The sequence below is a fragment of the Talpa occidentalis genome, unplaced genomic scaffold (assembly GCF_014898055.3).
Source record: "Talpa occidentalis isolate TD23 unplaced genomic scaffold, MPIMG_talOcc4v2.1 talOcc4.2, whole genome shotgun sequence".
Taxonomy (NCBI): Eukaryota; Metazoa; Chordata; class Mammalia; order Eulipotyphla; family Talpidae; genus Talpa; species Talpa occidentalis.
The window spans coordinates 112715373-112735098 of NW_023602073.1; the positions used below are offsets into that span (position 1 = coordinate 112715373).

The following is a 19726-nucleotide window of genomic DNA, read 5'->3' on the forward strand; positions in this document are numbered from 1 at the left end:
ATGTATTGTCCAGTTATATAAATGGTGACAAGCAAAATAATGATAACAAGTAGCTTTGCTTAAAATATGAAAATTTATTATAAAATCAACTGGTTTGATTAAAAAGTGTTATATTTAAAAATAAATTAATACATGTTAAAATACATGTAAATTGTGATTTGAGTGTAAATAAATCATCACCCAAAGATGAAACTAAACTTCCTTAACAAGTTGTAATAATGCCTATCCCTGAAGTTAGTGGAAGTACATGGAAATATTTATATTGGTCCCTCTACTCCCAGTATTTAAAGAGTCAGCAGAATTTAAACAGAATATGAAAACATAAATTATAAATAAATAGAAAAATATATCTGTGCAAGCTTTTTATTGAAGATGATTATTATTGTGTAAATGCTAAAATATACTATAAATAAAATGCTGAAGAACTCTGTTCTCTTTATTTCAGAAAAGGTGACTTTCTGGAGAGAAATGTTTGAAACTGAGGTATTATTAATTCACCAATTTCACATACTGATATCATGGACAAATTGTGATTGAGTAGAAAATACTCTTTGAGACAAAAATACTTTCTGATAATATGAAAAATACAAACTGAGTTTTCTAAATCACAAATATGCTAATCAAAAAGGTGACCAAAAATGGAAAACTAAGAAAAATAAATATTATCTATATTATATATATTTTTTCTTTTCACACAGCTATGCTTAGTCTAGGTAAACCTTGCACAGGCATGCTTTTGGTGGCATCCAATTGGTTGTATTCCTGTATGAGAGCGGATAAAGATGACACAGCTTCTGTAAAACAGCTTTCCTCCATTCCTTCAACTTGTAGATAGTGATGAAGGTGAGCCTATTAAAAAAAAAGGACATTTACCATTTCAGAAAATTTAATATGTAATTATTCCAATGTAGATATTCTTAAGATGATCATTCTTTGTCACAGTGAATATTTTGTCTAAAATTATAAACTCATGAGACTTCTTTTTTATTTTTTTAATTTTTCTTTTAATAATTATTTTTTTAATTTTTTTACACCACTGTTCATTTTTAAACAATATTTGCTTCCCCCAACCCCCTCAAGTGTAGTCCCCACAGAGTTTCCTTCTCCAATGCATCTGTGCACCATCACCTCAATAGTCTAACTAAGCAGACAAGATTATCCCTGTTATTTAACAGTGCAAAATAACTTTTTTTAAAAAATATTTATTTATTTATGCATACAAGAACTGGAGTCTAGGCCAGAGGTGAGAGGTGGGGGTGTGTGTGAGAGGATACACCAGAGACAGAGTGGGGAATAGAGCAGGCAGACTGACTGAAATACACTGCTGAGGGGAGCAGCAGGCGAGACAGGAGAAGTCTATTGAGCCATATGGGTTAGCTCCCAGCCTGAGGATCAAACTCATGTCACAGTGGCTGGTGATAGCTTGATAGCATTGACACTTTAACCCCTGCACCACCAGGGAGGCCTAACTATAATTCTTGAGAATACATCTTCAATAGCAAAATAAACAAATAGTCAGCCTGGTACTGACAATCACCTTTTTCTTGTAAAGCTTCATGAATCTCTCTCTCAGTTCCATGAAGGTAGGCTTCACACACGTGTTATTTGCTAAAGCTAAAAGTGAATGAGAGTGGCCCACAGGAGGAACTGAACACAGGCTAGTCTTCCAGCCTTCTTGATTCCAGGAGACAAACTGTAGAGAAGGTTTTAATCTGAAATACAAAAACTCAAAAAGTCAAGGTACTAAATATGTCTCCCATATTATGGTAACCCACATTAATTAAATGAGGACCTTACTGATGGTATCATTCTAATTGCTTATTTTATAATGTAAAATATCTTTTTTTTACTATTCGCAGTATTAGGGCATAGTTTGACAGTGAACTCTAACATTTAGTAGGAGCAGATTGGCTGTGATGGTGATTCAAAAAGCTAGAAACATTCAGAAATCTGGGGATGAGAAAAAAATGAAACATTCTTTTCTTTTCTTTACCATTCAGTAGAGCAGTTTTTCTAAAAAACAGACTGTCAATAAATAGTAAAATTAAACTCAGCAGTGGGAATAATGGTGGCAACAATAAAAACAGTCATAGTTAAAATAAAACATCTCACATATCCCTTAATACTCATGAATAACAACTTTGTACTACTATTATTATTATTCTTTTAGAGTAAAATAAGACTCTCAGAGGTAATGTAGCATGTTCAAGGTGACAATCATTAAGTGGCAATGCTAGAATTTGAAGAGAGGCAGTCTTAACTACTATGCTACACTGTCCCAAGTGGTACACACAATAAGTTATCTTGAAAATTATAAAATCAAACCTTTCAATATTTCTGCGAAGATCTGAAATCTGTACATTTCCTCGAACCATGAGGGCACAGGCCAGATAGAGATTATGTTTGGGGTCAGCCCGAATGAGTTGATAATCTTTACTAAAGGCATCTGTGAACATCTGATCTAACCTAGAACAATGGAAGAGTCACTGTTTATACAAGAAAAACAATGCATTTTTATTCTATAGTATAAGTATTAAATGAAAAGATAGTTATCTATAGATAAATCACATAAATATCTTCTAATCTCAGCTTTCATTTTCTCAGATAAGCTTGATAAAATATGAGGAGTGAAATATATAATACCTATTTTTGTTTTTTAGAGTAAAAAACTTCTGCAGTAAGTTGATTTCAAATAGCTACAAAATATCAACCAGAGTATTATTAGTGAGCTCTATATAGTACTGGTTTCTAAAACTTAACTAATTATTGCTTAGTTTGCTATGCTTACCTACTTCATAATATCAGAATTAACACAACTAAAACTGCATATTAAGATGATTACTCTTTTCTCTAAGACATACTATAAAAGTTAAAAATAATTAAAAAAGGGCCTCCCCTGGTGGCACAGCGGTTGAGCACTGGGCTGCGAGGCTGCCCACAGCCTCTGCAGCGCCAGTTTGATCCCCGGCCACCGGAGAGGGTCCCACAAAAAAAAAAAAAAAAAAAAAAACAAACTACCAAAGACAATGTTAGGCTCTCCTCTAAAAGATAAAACTGTGGCAGTATTCCTGAAAAGGGAGTCTTTTAATTGAGTGAAGTCTTTTAACATCATTCTTTAATCCTTCCATTGCAGGAAGGAAGATAAAGGTGACTGACAAGGTTTATATCTAATAATACAGTCTCCTTGGTCCCTAATAGGGTTCTTAAATCTCACATCTGTACACTGTGGGGAAGAGCTACAGAAATCACAATATGCTACCTATTGTGATAAGAGTTTTAAAAGCAAACTCTTTTATTTTATTTTTTTTTTTTTGTGGGACCCTCGCTGGCGGCCAGGGAACGAACCGGCGCTGCAGAAGCTGCGGGCAGCCTTGCAGTCCAGCACTCAACCATTGCGCCACCAGGAGAGGCCCTAAAGCAAACTCTTACTTAAAGTACCCAGCAAGATTATATAGAGTATAAAGTAGGTATTCTCTCATTGTATAGTGAAACAAACCACAGAGAATTCAAGTCAGTTTTTCAGACTTAAAAATCTTTCCATTAAAAAGTATATCTTTATTAATTATTTAAGTCTAAAAATTTAGTTACTAGATTTAATTTCAGAGTTTAATACTAACATTCCTAAAAACAATGACTTTTAAAAGCAGCATTAATAGAAAACAGGCTGTAAATGTATCTTACACACTTCTCTCAAAGGAAATAATATAAAGAACTTTTAAAAGTAATTCAAGTTCTCAAGAAATTGGAATAAAGTTACTACATCTTACCTTCGAGGAGGAATGTTAACATCTGCCAGTGTATACAGAGGTGTTAGGCTTGATACAAGATAATGAAGTTGAGGAAAAGGAACTAAATTCATGCTGATTTCATTAAGGTCCATATTAAGGGAGCCTTCAAACCTTGCAGAGCTAAAAAAAAAAAAAAATGAAGACCAGAATAAAATTAATTTTAAAATTATATTCTTTGTAGAAGGTATTTTCTTAAATCTTTGTGTATACTGCTCATTAGTATACAATGTATGCTTTACTTAGCAGTAGTAGAATTTAGTAGCATGAACACCAGTATAAAGATGATCAAAATATAACAGACAACTTCTATAGCAATTCTTATTTTTGGATGCTTTAATTTGAAGAGCAACCAAAACACTATTACAGTTACTCATTACACACATAAAAATATCTTACTTAAAACAGATTTTATACTGAGTTAAACACACATAGGTTAATGAATATTTAATTTTTCAATGAAACATACTAAATTCCTCAAACGTCTGCTGAATATGATCTATAATTTGGAATACAATGTCAAAAGCAATTTTTCAGAGCAAAATCAAGGAAATATTTGGAACAGAGGTACAGATTAGCTGGTTTAAAAGATTAACACATTCTATAACAAAGTGTACTTTTATCTAACAAACTGTTTTTCAAGTGTATCTACCACAAAATCTTTGATTATTTACATTGATTAATATTTCCTGGAATGTACTTGGGGAAATGCTGCTTTGGAGTGATAGAAGTGAAAATTCTAGACTATTAGTCCAAAATCATAAGTCAAAATAAACAAAAGAAGCTCCTACACACCTTAGAATGACGACAAGAATGCTACTGCAAAAATGCTAGTGGAAAAAGGAAAATATGATCTAAGTGTATGATGTCATTAAACTGCCCTTTAGGTAGAACATCACTAGGCTTACCTTGTTAGGTTGAGCAGCAAATTTGCCACAATGTTGTTCATTGCATCAAAGGGCTTTTCCTGCTGCCTTTTAAAAACCCCAGCACTTGAAGTAACCACACTCTTTGGCTTCACACTTGTACCCAACTTTCCAGAATTCACCATGAGGTCAATTTTGCTAACGATGTCAAATAAAGACTTTCAAGGAAAAAATATTGGGAGAGAAGCTATTAATTGTGGACATGGCTGATATTCTACCATAAATGAAAGAACAGAAAAAAAAATTTAACCTTATTTTTTTCTCTTAAGTGAGAAGGCTGTATTAAAAGACTCAGATAAATACGTAAGCATACAGAATTGAATGTATATGAAATATGTGCATAAATTACAATATCATTTCTTACTTGGTTGTCAATGGGCAACACACAGTCTGCATGCTCATTAAGTTCTTTCATTGCCAAGATGCTATTATAAGGTGAGGTTATGACATCATCCTCACCAGAGGGATAAACTGAAGTCACAAATCTGTATACTTCTGGGAATTCATCCTCAAGCATCTTTAAAAGAAATGTTCCAAGTCCAGATCCTGTTCCTGAGGATTAAAATATCAAAAAGAAAATAGCATAAATGACTCAAAATATAATTGTAAGAAAGTTAGAATTTTATGTCTTATTTATAGAAATAATCAAGAATTCAAATCATACCTGTGATTTTATACTAACTACTTTAAATTCAGATAAGGAAATGAAGACAATATAGATAGTATGGCTTAAAGCACTGAATTCCAATTCTGTCTCTGACCACAAGGTTGGAAGACTTTCTATAATTCACTCTTTTTCACCTTTAAGTTATATGTATATGATGCCAAAAGAAGAAAGTGAAAAATTCAAGTAAGATGGTATTCAGTTTACAACAGATGTTAAGCACTTAAAAAAAACTATCTCGACATCTTTGGTATAGCAAATATTCAATTTTAATGATGAAGAACACTATTCATGACATCAAGCAACTTCAACACTGAGTTAAAATTGTTTAAAAACAAGGATGATCACCTTGAATTTATAAAATTTTCAAATATAAAACATCTATCAATGAAGAACTAGCTTTAAAAAATTATTACAAATCCACATGAGTGAATTTTATGAGACAGAGTTGATACTGAAAGATATTTTGTAAAGATATAGAGTAGCAAAAATGACAAAATAACATGTATTGTGGGATTTCAAATATACACATTTTTATAAGTATAGAAAATATTTGGTAGAATAGATATAAAAAAATCCCGAAATCCCTGCAGACTTGATTACCCGTGAAGAGACAAACTAGGAAGGCCTTTTTAACTTTCAGTATTTAAATTATCTTTGCCATTTCCAGTTAATTACGAACAAAGTATATTCTTCCAAGATGTTGAATATATTTTAAAAAGATACTATAATGAACTATAAATCAAAATGTTTTCATTTAAAAACTTACTCAAAGCTTATACTAGCAGAAAATTTGCTTCTGAATTTAGGGATTATGATGGTCTTCTAAAGTCCTGATAACACAGAAATTGTTAACTTTAAAGTGCTATTATACTTAATAACAGATATACATAATATGATAAATTGTCTATAATCTGTATATAACCTGTTATATAATCTGTATATAATTCCAGAGCTTGGAGAAAAAAATTGGCAAATGTTTTCTTTAAAAATGGAAAATACTTTTGTTTTGAAATTAAAAAATCATCACCTGTTTCCAGTTCACGGAACAGGGATGCAAAACAGAACACTGCAAAATGCCTCACTTGCAAAGTACAGGCTTCCTTGAGGAAAGAAAGCAGTGCAGATCAGTTATTCCAGGTCAAGGTGATTCAATATCATATAAAGAGTGATTTAAAGGAAATGATAAAAGGATTTTTTTTTACTTTTATTCTCTTACTACAGATGAAAAAAGGTTTGAAGATGGTTCAAGAAAAGATACTTATATGTGAATATGCCAGAAAGACTTAGCTCTAGTTAGCATACAGGACTGCATAAGTAAACTCATAGGAGTCAGTCAGCATTCCCAAATAAGTTCGCAACACTGAAATGTAGCTGGAAATTTTGGAAAATGAAACTAAATGTACAAGAAAAATATATTCGTATCAGATTTTGACTCTTAAAAGGACTGAAATTTAAAAAAGATTGGAAATCTGTGACATAATTGACAAAAATTTAAGATAAAAAGCTGTTATGTATATGTATTTCATAAACACGTATATACACTTAACAGTTTTATCTTTACAATGTGTAGATTTGAAAGCAAGACTTGTGTTTGCAAAATGAATTCCTATTTACACTACCATAATGTTAAAGACACATGAGTATAAACTTTACCTCCTCCCATAGAATGTATTATAAAAAAACACTGTAAACAATCACAGTGCTCGGCCGACTTTCTGAGTTTCTCTAAAATCTGTTCTTGATAAAGACTGCCAAAAACCTTGTGACCCACAGCCCTGAAAATAAGAAAACAGATTAAAATCTCTTTGCATTTATTATTTTTTGATTTTATTACATCTATAAATAAAGATTATTGGAAAACTTGAAAATTTATTTTTACAATATTAATTCTTTTCCTGTTTCTTATCAACAAACCATATTATGACACCTTAATATACTATAGGAGGAAAATTTAACAAACACTGTATACTTATAGTCCTCAAACATTCTGATAAGATTGCTTCATTACTAATGAATATTAAATTATGGTTTTCTAAACTTAATTTTTCTCTTAAGGTATAATTACAACAAAATCAGATTTTAGTTACCAATTTCTTATTTACAGTTAATATAAATTGTGGTTGTAGTAATTTTACATAATAACAAGACTAGACTCAACTAGAAAGATATTAACAGTACATTTTAAACTAATCCGCTTTAGTTTAAAATGAGAAAAATGTTGGTCATATCATATTACTGCATGATATGGCACACAGTAGGACACATAGTTGAGGTGCTGTGAGCCATTTTGACTGCCCAAAGTTGTAAGTTTCACTATTATGAATTAAAAATTATGATTTCCCCACAACATGCAGTCAGATATAACTAAAATGTTATAGAATAAGTTATAAAACAATTAGAGAAAAGCCACTTTGGTGACCAGATGGGCTCACTTATTAAGTGACTGATTCTCCCCAAATGAGTCTCCCAGAACAAAAGATTCAAATTCATGCTTTGGTAAAATTATATATCCTGATATAGTATCAACCTGAGGGACTAGCTACAAATAGTTAAAATAATGAATATGAGATTTTCAAATCACAAGGACATATCTAATTTTTTTAAAAGTCTCAATGAAAAATTTTAATCATTGCTGGAGCTCTTTCCACACTCTCAGGAGAAGAAATTATCATATATTTAAGGGTCAAACAAAGCCTTGGGCTGCACTTGAATGTTGAAACACTGGCCTGGTTTGCATCTTTAGATCAATTCTGTAAAATATAACCAAATGAAGAACTTGATAAAGCTGAATAATATATATCACAGAACTGTTTATAAAGACACTTAAAACTTTCAGAGAATAGTTTTTAAAGAACCTTGAAACTTTCACTAGGTAGTATTATGGAAGAATCAATTTACAAAGAAGAACTTAGTGAATCAATTTTTCATGATTCACCTTTCTCCTTAAAAAAGAAAAAAAGGACACAGGAGGCTTCCAAGCATTATGAACTACTATCATTTATCAAGGAAAAGATGATGGGCTGAAAGGCCTACAATTAGGTATGGTAGTTAACATCTTCCATATTGGCAGGATCTATTAAAATGAGAGAAAGACTGCTCATTTCCTTCAGATGATGTTCAGTTTTTACATTTAGCATATCTCACCAATTATTCCCTGAGCCAGAAATATCAGTGATGAGTTGCTTGTTATCAAATACATCTCTCAAGGGACCCTGCAGAATTTCATTTACTACCCCTTCCTCCATATCAATCAAGACAGCCTGAGAAAGAGAAATAAAATTCAATTAGCATATTTTTCTTTGGAGTTAATCACTGTGAATGAAAAGAATTTATGAACTCAAAGTTGCTTTTTTTTTTTTTTAAAGTTTAAGTTTAACCAAACCTTTCTTTGTGGAGAAACTTTAAAGAATTAAAAAATTTCACTCTAGAAAATCAAAATCAACAAACAACTATGAACCAGAGACACTCTATGGGGGGTGGGAGGAGGGAAGGGATTGGGGTCAAAATAAGGGGGTTGCAATTGTATGGGGAATATAAAAATAAAATTTATTTAAAAAAATGAAAAAAAATTCACTCTAAAGGTAGAATCCAATTAAAAGATAGATTCCAAATTTTTATCATATTTCAAATGTCAAGTGGGAAAGAAAGGAACGGACTAATCTCAACTGATTTTCTAACAATGCTTTTATTCATCTGTCTGTGTGATTGTAAATTTCTTGAGAACAAAGCCTCAGAAATCTAGAAAACAACCTTAAAACGCCAAGAAATAAAGGGTGCGTTAATGTATTTACTCACTAGGAATAACCGTACTGCACATGATGAATCCTAATTCAAGAAACATGTATACATATGAAGAAGTAAAAATGTAATCCCCAAATTATAATAAAAAATTAAAACAAAGCAAATAAAACTCAAACGAGTAACCTTACTATTACGTGCAGTCAAGACACTGGATAGATGTCAAAGGGTCTCTTACACCAAGTACCTCATAATCTAACTCATCATTTATTACCTCAAATATTAGTGACATGGGAGATAACTTGTATTACTAAAAAGAAAATGGGAACATAAAATTAACTATAGAAAGAAAAGATGGGGGGAAATACATCAAAATGTGAACAATGCTATATGCTCTCTATGCCACCTCTTTGTATTTTGCTTTCCATATTTTCTGCAGAGAATAAGAGTAAAAAGCAAAATAAACAAATAAAAAAAAGCAAAACTGAAAAAAATATTTTAAAATAACTTCAGGGTATACAATAAGGCTATTAACTCTGATCCACTGTCAGAGAAATGTTTGGTTTAGGATGCTCTTAGTTCTGTGAATACGTAACATTTAAGCACTTATTACATGCTTCTGTTATGCTTCAAATTTATCACCCCATTTAATCAGCACACAACTCTATCAATAGAAACTATAATCATCTCCTATTTACACACTGAGGCCTAGAAAATTTACTTATTTATTTATTTATTTATTTATTTTTTTTACTCTTTTTTTTTTTTTTTTTTTATTTTTGTTTGTTTGTTTTGTTTTTGTTTATACATGCACTGGGTACAGTCAGAAGCGCAGGAGGGTGAGAGAATTCACCAGAGCCAGAGCAGGGAGCAGAGCAGGCAGAAGGACCGAAGTACACTGCTGAGGGGAGCAGCGGGCGGCAGGAGAGGTCTGCGCGCCATGTGGGACCCTCCTCCGGTGGCTGGGGAGCAGCCGGGGATCGAACCGGCGCCGCAGAGGCCGCGGGCAGCTTCGCAACCCAGCGCTCAACCGCTGCGCCACTGGGGAGAGGCCTAGAAAATTTAAATAACTTGGCTGTCAACATCCAGCTAGCTTAAGTGGTAGAGCTGAGATTCAACCTGGCTAGGTAGCTGCAAAATCTTCAACTCTTAACCACCAAATTCTATGCCTTACCATCTAATAGAAGGGAGACAGTCAAGTTTGGTATTTATAGAGTACTGACTATAATGGAATTACAATTTATGGCCATTTAAGTTTTGTGAATTCAAATATTTGTGGAATTAAATACGTTACTAAAAGTTGGCAATTAAAATAGCACATTACATAGTATAAATTATATGGTATATTAAAGATGTATTTTTAATTGTATAATAACATAGCATATTAGTATATTACAGCAGTATATTAGAAAGGCTATACAATTGTTTTGCAAATGTGTTCTTTTATATGCAATAATTACACATATGCTTTACATATACTGTATAAGGTTGTTTAGTGGTAATTAGACGGATTTTCAAGGACATTGCTGATATTATGCAATTTTTACCTTAAACACCAACTTTAACACCCAACCAACCACATAAGAGGGCTATCACTATATGGGAAAATTGTAGTACTACAAGTTGCATAAGAGCACAAAAAGAAAGGAGCTTACATTGGCCTTATTCTTTGATTTGTGGAAGATTAAACATACCTAAGTCCTTTTCTCGATTATCTTGCAATCTGGCAAAGGAGGTAACATGCAGCATACAAACTAACTGATATTCAAGCCCCTACTGAAGTCAGTTTTGATAGAATCATCACTGTGTTAGTCACTTAACATTAAAACCCTGACACAATACATAACTCTTACAACATTCCCTTAATTACATCAGCTCCTTGATTTGCTTTTCCCTTGGAAAATTTTTAAAATTAGGAGGAATGTACTGGGTTCCTCACTTAGTCATCCAAAAGTTGGAATTACCAGCTATTCAAGGATTTCATGTTTATTATTTTCTTCTAGAGCTACCTGGCAAAAACTTTCTGGCCTTTGAACTTTTCCTCAATTATAATATAAAACTTACAAATTCTAAGAATATTTATTTACCTAAGATATTGGGCACAGTGGAGGAACCCAAGCACCAAGTTATCTTGTGAAGCCTTAATGTCAATGATCATAGCTATATAATACCAAGCACTCCCGGAGTAATGACAACCTTTCAGGACAAAAGTCAAAGGATACAGAAACATGCTAACTTATCCTTTCCCAAGAGTGTTTCCACTACCTCCTCCCTTGCTCATTGATGGTGGCAGGAAAGGGCTCAAACTGGGAGTGGTCTAGAAAATGTTGGCATCTTTTTCTCTGTGATTTGGATTAGAATGCGGTATATCTAGTGGTAATCAATATTGCTGACAGTCTACAAGTACATGGTCTCTGCCTTATATTTTGTTTTCCAGACATCAGAGATCAGCCACAAAGAGTTGGTTCCCAGGTACCACAACACTATTGATCTCCATTCTCTCAGCCAATACTCCCAGTTTGATTCTTACTATGTTACTTCCATAGTCTCTAAACTACCTTTCTTTTTTGTTACAGTTAACAATTACAGATCAGCAATTAGATAAAGCAGTTTGTTGTGGAGAAACAATCACAAAAGAAAAGTGTTGCTGGCAAGAGACTGAGTGTAAATATGGGTTATTGGCTAAAGTATTTTTGTGCAGATTATCTTACATAAATGGTTATGATATTTATTTACTGTAATGTAGTTGGATCCATGTTTTGTATTGGGAGTAGTAACAACGATGCAAATAAATTTCCCATTATTTTCAAACAAAATATTAACCTGTATTTGTATATAATTCAGATCTTTAGAGACAATAAAACTACTTTTATTATGTTTCAGGTGTATGTTTCCTTTGAAAGATTTAGAAAAAAAGCTAAATATATCTTACTCGTGCTTTTAAAGAACGAATTTTCCCCTTGGAAATGGTGCCATCATCACCAACAGCTCTGAAAGATAAAAAATGAGGAAAGACCATTAAGATGTCCCATGGCTAATAATGCTATCAGGTTATAAAGCTATTTTCCATCTATATAATAAAACTGCTTACAGGTTGGGTGAAGCATACACAAAAGACCAAAAAGAAGAAAGTATTCCTAATGTCCCACGCCCTTGCCTACCTCCTATCAGACTGATGTAGTGAGGTACTTAGTTCCCTGGCTTTTTTTGTAGTTAGAGCTGGCCATGCAACCCATTTTTGTGTAATGAAATATAGGGGGAGGTATACTGGGAAGCTTTTCTGATAAAAAGGACCAGATACAGTTGAAGCCAACTTCTTTCCTTTTTGTGCCCTGAAGAAGGGTACAAATGAGCACAGGTGATGCTACAGGGATTCCTGAGGCTACTGAGGGCCTCAGGTAAAAATCTGAACAACTTCTTGTTTTTCTAGATAAAGTTTTATTTGAACACTGCCATGTCCATTTCTTTACATATTTTCTGTACTTGACAAGTTTTGAGTAGCTACAAAGACTTCATGGTCCACAAAACAAAATATTTATTATCTACTCCTTTACAGAAAAGGTTTATCCTCCACTGCTAAAAGTAAATTCTTATGCTATAAGAAAGGTATGATCATTTCCCCAAGTTGATACAGAAGAATACCCAAAGCTGTAGTCTTGTTCTTGAAAAGGTTTTTTGTACTAGCTTGAGAAATATATGTACTATCAGCATATCTACATGTGCTGAAAGAACAAGATGCAATCCTCTTCTCCCCTTTTTCCAAACTTGATATTAAGGAAACAAGAATGCTTTTAGCTTAAATTATAAAACAAACAGGGTAGGTAAGAGTACAATTATGTAAAGTTACCTTATTAAGAGAAAATAGCTCAGGCTGAGTCTCAATGATATATTCAATGAAAGGATAGGACAATAAGAATGAAAGGGGTGAAAGAATTAGAAGTGAAGAACCTAAAAGGAAGTATTACAAAGGCAAATTTGAGTCTCTTAACATTTAGTAGTGAGGATGTTCTAGTTTCTAAACAAGAAATCTAGTCTATATGACATAGCTCATTAAAATAAAGAAAAATGGTCACTAAGGCAATACACCTAACTTTTCTTGGTTTGATTCCATGGTCACCAAGCAACCTTCTATTACTTAATTTTCAGGTTGATTTCCTTAAAAGAATGTACCTTTGAAGGAAAAGAAACATCTGATTTTTTTGAATTATAGTCCCTACATTTGACTTTCTGCTTTGTAATCCCTCATTCTTTTTGAGAATGGTTTATCTGCCTATACTGGAGAGCACTGGGCCTATTCTCAGGTGTCCATAAGGTTTCTTAGCTTGCAAGCCCGAGAGTAAGGTTCAAATTCACCAAACGAGTGGGGACTAATTAGACTTCCCTAGGACAATAGTCTCAAATACTCGACCAACTAATAATACAAACCAGAACTGGAATTTTTAGTAAATTAGATTAGAGCTGGATATTAAGCATATATTTTTTGGTTCAAAACCACAAAAGTTTAGTTCCATTAAGTATTTTGAATGCATGAACTTAATGTTAAATTACTTTCAGCCAAAAGGCATGTGATACATACAATCTTTATTAAATGAAAGTAATGACAATTACTTTTCTCCTTTTTTAGCATTGCATTAAAAGAGCAAGTATTCCTGACCATAAAAAAAAAAAAATCATAGAAATACAATATTTTTTTTTCAAAAGTTAGTCATTACAGGGCCTCTTTGGTGGTGCAAGGGGTTAAGCACAGCACTATGAAGCAATTCGCAGCCTTGGCAGCACGAATTCCATCCCCAGCCAGGGAGAAACCCACATGGCGCAGAAGAACTCTATCTTCCCTACTGCTCCCCTCAGCAGTGTATTTCATCAGTCTGCTGTTCTGTTCCCCACTCTGTCTCTGGTGAATCCTCTCACCCCCACACCTCTGGCCTGTACCCCAGCTCTTGTATGCATAAATAAATCTTTAAAAAAAAAGTTAGTCATTACTCATTCAAACAAGTTATTCTCAGGGAAATTTTCAGCATTCCTTTAATGAAACTTTATTTCAAGGTCAAGTTAAGAGGCGGCACATTACAGGTTGTTTTTGTTTCTTAATATGGTCTTAAAAGGAAACCTGTTGTTGTGCTCTGCAGAATATGAAAATATTAGTGATACGCAAATAATAATGAGACTATACTCTGAATGAGAAAAACTTAACTTTTTCACATTATGTCAAATCTACATTTTCAATTGTTTTAAATGTCCTTTGAAAAATTACCTCAATCTGTTGACATGAAATGAATCTACACACTATGTAACAAACTTTAATCCTATCTTACCTGGTATCCACATTTCTAAAGAAGCTGCTTATTGCCTCATCATAAATTCCTTTCTAAAAAGGAAAAAAAAAAGAACATGTTTATAGCTTTTAATTAATTTTTTTCTATTTCCGAAATGAAGTCCTTTCAAATTTAACAATCCTACGGTACTATAACAGCTACTAGTAGATATGATCAAAAGCAAATTATCATAAAATGCTTAGACCGATTCTTTCAAATTAGAGAAGAGTAAATACTGCAATCTATGGATTTAGAGCAGCAGAAAAAAGGAATTCCCATAGGACGGTTTAACGGGTGCATCAAATGAGAGCTTTCTGTGTTCCTAGACTTCACTTTAAACGCTAACTGGTTAATTAAGAATACAATGTCACCACACATGTAGCCTATTTTACAAAATACATAACCGATCTCACCGCTCTTCACAAGCTTGATTAGAAATTAATTAATCCTTAGTCATTAGGGAAATTTAAAGATCTCTTGCTTTCTTTTAGTCTATAGTGTCTAACGGTCGCATACTTTACTGACAAAATTCCATACAACTTATATCAGTCAGATAGACGAGTAATTCTTGCTTATTTATTTTGGAAGAGGCTGGGTGACAGGCGAGGGGGTTCCGAGGGATGGGGAGTCGGCGGTACCCGGTTGACCGCAGCATGCTCCCTCAGCGCCAGGTCCCAGAAACAGCAGCCGATCTGGTTTCCGCACTGGCCGACTGCGCTCAGGGAAAGAAAGGAAACAGAAGAGACATGAGGCGGAAAACCAGGCGGCTCAGCTCTGCCGCGACCCGGCCCCTCTCCCGGCGCAGCTCACCCTGCAGGACCACCGACTGCGTCATGCTGCCGCGCCGCCCGCCGCGGTTCCGAGAGCTCGCGCCTCTTGTGCTGGCCCCGCCCACCAACGGCGCCGTAAGAGGGGCGGGGCGGCCGTAAGTCACGCTGCTGCCGCAAGTCGCCGCTGTCGCAAAGCGCTTCTCCCCAGGTTAGGGTTAAGATTTTGCGTCCGAAGGCTGCCCAGAGTGCCCTAGCGTCTCATCGTTACCATAGCTACTGGGCCCTTGGACCGCAGATCCTAGCTGCCCTGTCAACATCTTTGAGAGTCGGCAGCTCCTGAGCTCGGGGTAACTGGAGGGTAACTAGGCTTTGGAGAGGGATTTAAAACGTGTGTCCTTAAAACTGTTCGCGGGCTCTCGGAGGTGTAGTCTTGGTTCCCAGGCTCTACGTCCTGGGCGGCGGGTCAAATAACGTTTATTCAGATTCTTCAGCGTGCTGCGTTAGTATCTCTACCCAGCCAGCCCTTTGTTCTAATACAATACGATCAATGTCGACGAGCACAAAGAAACCCCAGGTAGACGTACCGTGTGGTTATACACTTCGACAACAATGGCACTTCAGACACCCAACCAGTGATTGTTGAACACCCAACACCTTTATGCTCTCAAAATCATAGGCCCTCTGGAGGATTTAAAAGAAATTAAGACATAGATTCAGCTTCAAGAAGCTTATATTCTAATTGAAGATATACCTGAAACCTGAAATACTAGCATATTTACAAACATTGTGTAGCGCTGAGTATAAATGCAGCAGGATTCAGTGGATGCGAATGTGGAGGAGTACATTTAGAAGTCTGACGAAGTTAAATGTAGGCATTTGATGTATATACAGTTTAGATATAAGAAAGTAGGAGGAGATTGAAAATTAGGCATACCTGAAAATTACCAACTCCTTAAAATTGTCAAATATTTAAAAGTACTGAAAACTCTTATTGATACATTTAGCCACGATTTCAATTAGGAATTCAAGCACTTCTTTAATGAAATTAACATTTTCCACAAAAATTCTGAGGAACTAAGTATCTGGAAGTCTTCATTAAAAAAGTTATATGTGCAACTAATGTGTGATAATATGGACTCTAAATATTTGATTGATTGGAACACCTTATTCCCCAAGCAGCAAATAGTAGTTGTTACTACATTTTTCTGCTAGCACATAGGTTTGAAGTTGCAATGGCTGATCATGTTCCATTTGGATGTTTTCCATGGTAGTACTTATATCTGTTATGATTAGTAGGCAACTTTTAATCAGGAAATTTTTGCATTTGCTCAATTTTTCTCTTAACTCTTGTTATGAGCATGGATTCTGGGAAGGAGGTGCAATCATACACCTCCAACATATGAGGTCTTTAACATCATGTTAAAGTCCCAAAGTTTTGCAAACTTTGGCCCAGTTTGTAGGCAGTAATATAGGTGGGTCTGCATCAGTGAGCTGTGGTGTCAGCTAATCTGCTATTTTGGCTACTGTTCAGCTGTACTCTTCATTCAGTGGTTAGGTCCCAGAAGTTATACATGGAAAATAAGTTAAATTAAGAATGTCCTAACAAGACACATAATAACTTTAGTCTTGAGAAAATTAGACTGAGAGGCAGTTCTGACTGAGAAGCAATTCTGCTTCAGAGCCACTCCATGTTCTTAGTAGAGGCAGAAAACTTTGTTTAAAGCGTCTATTTTCCTAAAGTCTACATTAATTCAGATAAATCAAATCTAAGATATCCCGGAGTTGACTACACTCCTAATTAGCGACCTCTTAAGATATTCAACAAACTCTCAGAAGAGCAAGCAGAGTCCTAGCCATTCTGGGAGCCTACACAACTCTGGTGGTTTTCTTAGTATGTATTCCTGATACAAACACAGTAAAAAGGAAATATGGTCTACCTTTTCAAGTACTAGCTGTAAGTGGAAGAACAGATTTCAGATAAAATTATGAAAGAAGTAATTTACCCACACAATAGATGAGTGTGGGATTTAATTATTCTGAATTCTTCACTCTCTCCCTCTGCACATAACCATGAATTATCTTCTAGCAGAGTAGCAGAGTACATCTTTGTTCTATTGACTCTGGACTTGGTTATGTAGCCTGCTTTATTTACTGGAATAATGTCAAATTTGAAAGAAGCAGGAGTTTTAGAATGTATGCTCTTGCCTTTTGAACTTTTGTTCTTTTTGGTAAGAAAAAAACACTTGTTCCTCAGGTGGCCATTGTTTCCAAAATGATGAAACATGTGGATTGGATCAGAATCTCAATTGAAATGTGGAGTTTTGCTGATCCTAGTTAGACCCAGGTGAAGTGAATGGAGATTAGCTGAATATTAGACTCCCCAGTCTCACGAGCAAGGAAAATGTTTTTGGTTATAGCCACTGAGACTTGGGGGTGCAGTAGTACTGGAGCAATAGCTGACATACACACCTAGAAAATCAATTGGATAGAATTTCATATGTTAAATATAAGCAAGAAGAATCATTAAGAAATATTTAGACTACTATTGTAAAATAAAGGAAGGAAGAGAAGGAGGGAAGGAAAATAGCATGCAAAAGATGGGTGAAGTACATGGCCTGGATAGAACATAAACTATGAGGAAAAATTTATCACATCTTTGTGCTTTAGAAGAGTTTAATAAGAACATGAATTCAATAATACAAGAACTTAAAAGACAAGATGCTATAATTTATTGAAAATCTTCCCAATATCTTACATACCACCATTTCTAAACCCATTTCTTTTCCATAATTATTGAGAAGTAAGCTTTATGACGGGTGAGTCTTGTCTGTTTTGTTCACTGCTACATCCCTAGTACCTAGAACCTTGACTGGTATACTATAGGTAGTCAAAAATATTTGAGGAATAAATGAACTAAAATGGAGATAAAAGAGCAAAGGGGATTAGTTGAAAACTAAAACACCCTAAACAACTAATGAGTAAAATTAGTCATTAGAGGGAACAAACTACTGAATAAAATTTTGAGATAATCGCAGAGAAAACTAAGGCATTAAAACTCTTAGAAGATAAAATACATGAAAAAGATGAAGATGGCTTAACATGATTCATAAATGCCCCCAGAAATAGATTACAACAAATGCAAGAAGAAATGTACTTACTAATATAAAAATAACTTTAATATCTATAAAGAATATAGCATGGGAAAATTCTACAGGTCAACACTGAGGGACACATCCTGGGAATGTTATTTAATTTTCAGAATAATGAATTCTTTAAGTACTCAGGTAAGAGACAAAAAGGAGGGTGTAGGGGCAGAAATGACACAGGGCAGGCTTTTTGATCCAGCAGACTGGGTAAAGGAGGAGTCCTGGAGCCCTCAGCGGCTTTTGCAGGTCTTTTATTTAGATTTACCAGGCATATGGCAGGCAGGGGTACTGGGGTGCTGGGAGGCAGGCAGTCCTCCCAGCCCCCAGCAAATCCTCACTCTGTCTGGGCTCTCTGGCGTTCTCTCTGCTTATCTTCTTCTTCTCTCAGCTTCTGCTGGTGTCCCCATGACACTGCCCTTGTAAACTCAGTCTCTCAGCCAGGTGTACCCACTTCAGGTGCCCACCATCAGGCATGCATTCAGGACCACAGGGTTCCCTCATCTATCCTAATGGTGGGAGGGCAGAAAAGCCTGATACTTTTTACCTAACCCTACAGTGGGTATGGAGTAAAAACAATTAAGCTACTTCAGAGTCATCGATCGCACATTCAGTACTGGAAGACTTTGAAAAAATGATACATAGTTCTGAGTAGGAAAAATATCTTCCTAGAAAATCATATTCTGATAGCTTTCCAAGTTGTCATTTAAATAAAACTTGAATTTTTGGATGCCTTTCCATTTTTATTCTTGCTTACACACTACCATTTCTAAGCCCATTTCTTTCTCATATAATTTGACAAACACAGCCAGCAGCAATTAACATGTTGTTAACATTCAGTCTCTCAACCTCTTCATCTGGCTTTGAAGTTCATCAGTAAATCATCTGCCTTCTAGGCTATCAGAGTTTAGCAAAGTCTTTAGCAAGTGTTTCCAAATAGCTAAAAAAGTAAAACATTGCTGCAACACTCTGGTTTCAAAAATTGCATGGAAAGATAAGTGCTGATTGAATTTTTATCATAGACATTGGTTTTATACATATTTGATTTGTATTCTTCAAAACAATTATAATGTAGGAATTAGTACCACTTTACAGACAAACTTTCAGTGATTTGTTCAAAGTGACAGAGTTACCGTGGTGTTAAAAGTCAAACTTAATTCTGCTGTGAAAATTGTTTTCCATGGCTGTCTCTACACAGAAATGTAAACTTTAAAAACATTGCCATCCTAAGGATCAAATGTTTAGGTCCTAATGAAATATTAACTAATAATGGCCAGTAATCATTTCAGTTTATCTGTGACACAGTCATATGGTTTCTCTAAGTTAAAATTGTGATCAACTATTCACAGATTACACCCTCATAGGAAAAAGAAGGCAGAGGT

At 34.6% G+C, this 19726-nt stretch overlaps 1 protein-coding gene across 1 annotated transcript; it reads right to left on the reverse strand.

The window, feature by feature from the left end:
* Positions 1-61: 61 nt before the first annotated feature.
* Positions 62-15308, reverse strand: TUBE1 (tubulin epsilon 1). The gene is made up of 12 exons (XM_037520247.2): positions 15242-15308; positions 15070-15143; positions 14432-14484; positions 12049-12106; positions 8523-8638; positions 7032-7153; positions 5076-5263; positions 4694-4869; positions 3768-3908; positions 2326-2466; positions 1538-1712; positions 62-849 (listed from the first exon to the last, which is right to left on the reverse strand). Exons 1-12 carry the CDS (start codon positions 15264-15266, stop codon positions 691-693), a joined length of 1428 nt encoding a protein of 475 aa, XP_037376144.1. The 5' UTR covers positions 15267-15308; the 3' UTR covers positions 62-690.
* Positions 15309-19726: the final 4418 nt, after the last annotated feature.